The 911-nt window shown below is 20.7% G+C and overlaps 1 protein-coding gene across 1 annotated transcript in view; it reads left to right on the forward strand.

The window, feature by feature from the left end:
* The window catches only part of LOC102678240 (protein PRRC2C), a 32,220-nt gene that overhangs the window by 2,920 nt on the left and 28,389 nt on the right, over positions 1 to 911 (forward strand). Inside the window, exons 3-4 of the mRNA XM_006611935.2 lie at positions 258 to 509; positions 901 to 909. Of these exons, the coding sequence (XP_006611998.2) occupies positions 258 to 509; positions 901 to 909 (261 nt within the window). The remainder of the gene's footprint in view (positions 1 to 257; positions 510 to 900; positions 910 to 911) is intronic.

A 911-nucleotide genomic window follows, 5' to 3' on the forward strand; every position in this document is an offset into this window, starting at 1 on the left:
ATTTTCATTCAAAATATCTCCCCAAATAATTATTATATTTTGGTTCTTATTTTACAATTAACAGAATGTTACTATATATATTCCATTTCTTATCTTTTTTAATATATTTATTTTTTTTATTATTTATATAATTTATATTTTCATTGTATATATTATTATATATCTATATATTATATATCTTTATTGATATTAAGAATATTAAAAATCAAATAATTATTTAAAGAAAAATGGAATTGGTATCCGACTTGTACTTATAGGGTGAATCTTTAGAACAACATCAACAAAAAAATACATTACCACGCAAACATGGAATGCAAAGTCTTGGAAAAGTGCCTTCGGCACGGCGACCTCCAGCTAATCTGCCTAGTTTAAAAAGTGAACACAGCAGCAACGATCCAGCTGTCAGTCTTGTACCAAGTGGAGGAAGTGGTTGGGCTACTACCAAAGAGTCGACAACTACCACTACTACTACAACTACTACAGCTGTAACCGCATCAGATACATCTACTGTAATTTTATAAACATTTATTAAATGAATTTTCTAGCATTGATAAATAATTTTTGACATATAGTATTTATTTATTGATATGTAAGAAATATACAGAATTATTTTATAATTCTATATATATTGTGTATTGTTGTATTCTATAATTCTAATATATATTATGATGAATACAATATTAGCAATATTTTTTTCATATAAATTTTTATTCATAAAAAATTGTTATATTTTTTTTTATATTATGTTTATTTTTTATTTATTTTTATTATTTTTATATTATTTTATGTTTATTTTTTTCATTATATATATATTCATTCATATATTATATATTATAAATATAATTTTATTATAATTATTATTATTATAATTATTTATATATTTATTTATTTTATTTTTAGGCAAATTCTTC

The sequence above is a fragment of the Apis dorsata genome, unplaced genomic scaffold (assembly GCF_000469605.1).
Source record: "Apis dorsata unplaced genomic scaffold, Apis dorsata 1.3 scaffold_94, whole genome shotgun sequence".
Classification (NCBI taxonomy): Eukaryota; Metazoa; Arthropoda; class Insecta; order Hymenoptera; family Apidae; genus Apis; species Apis dorsata.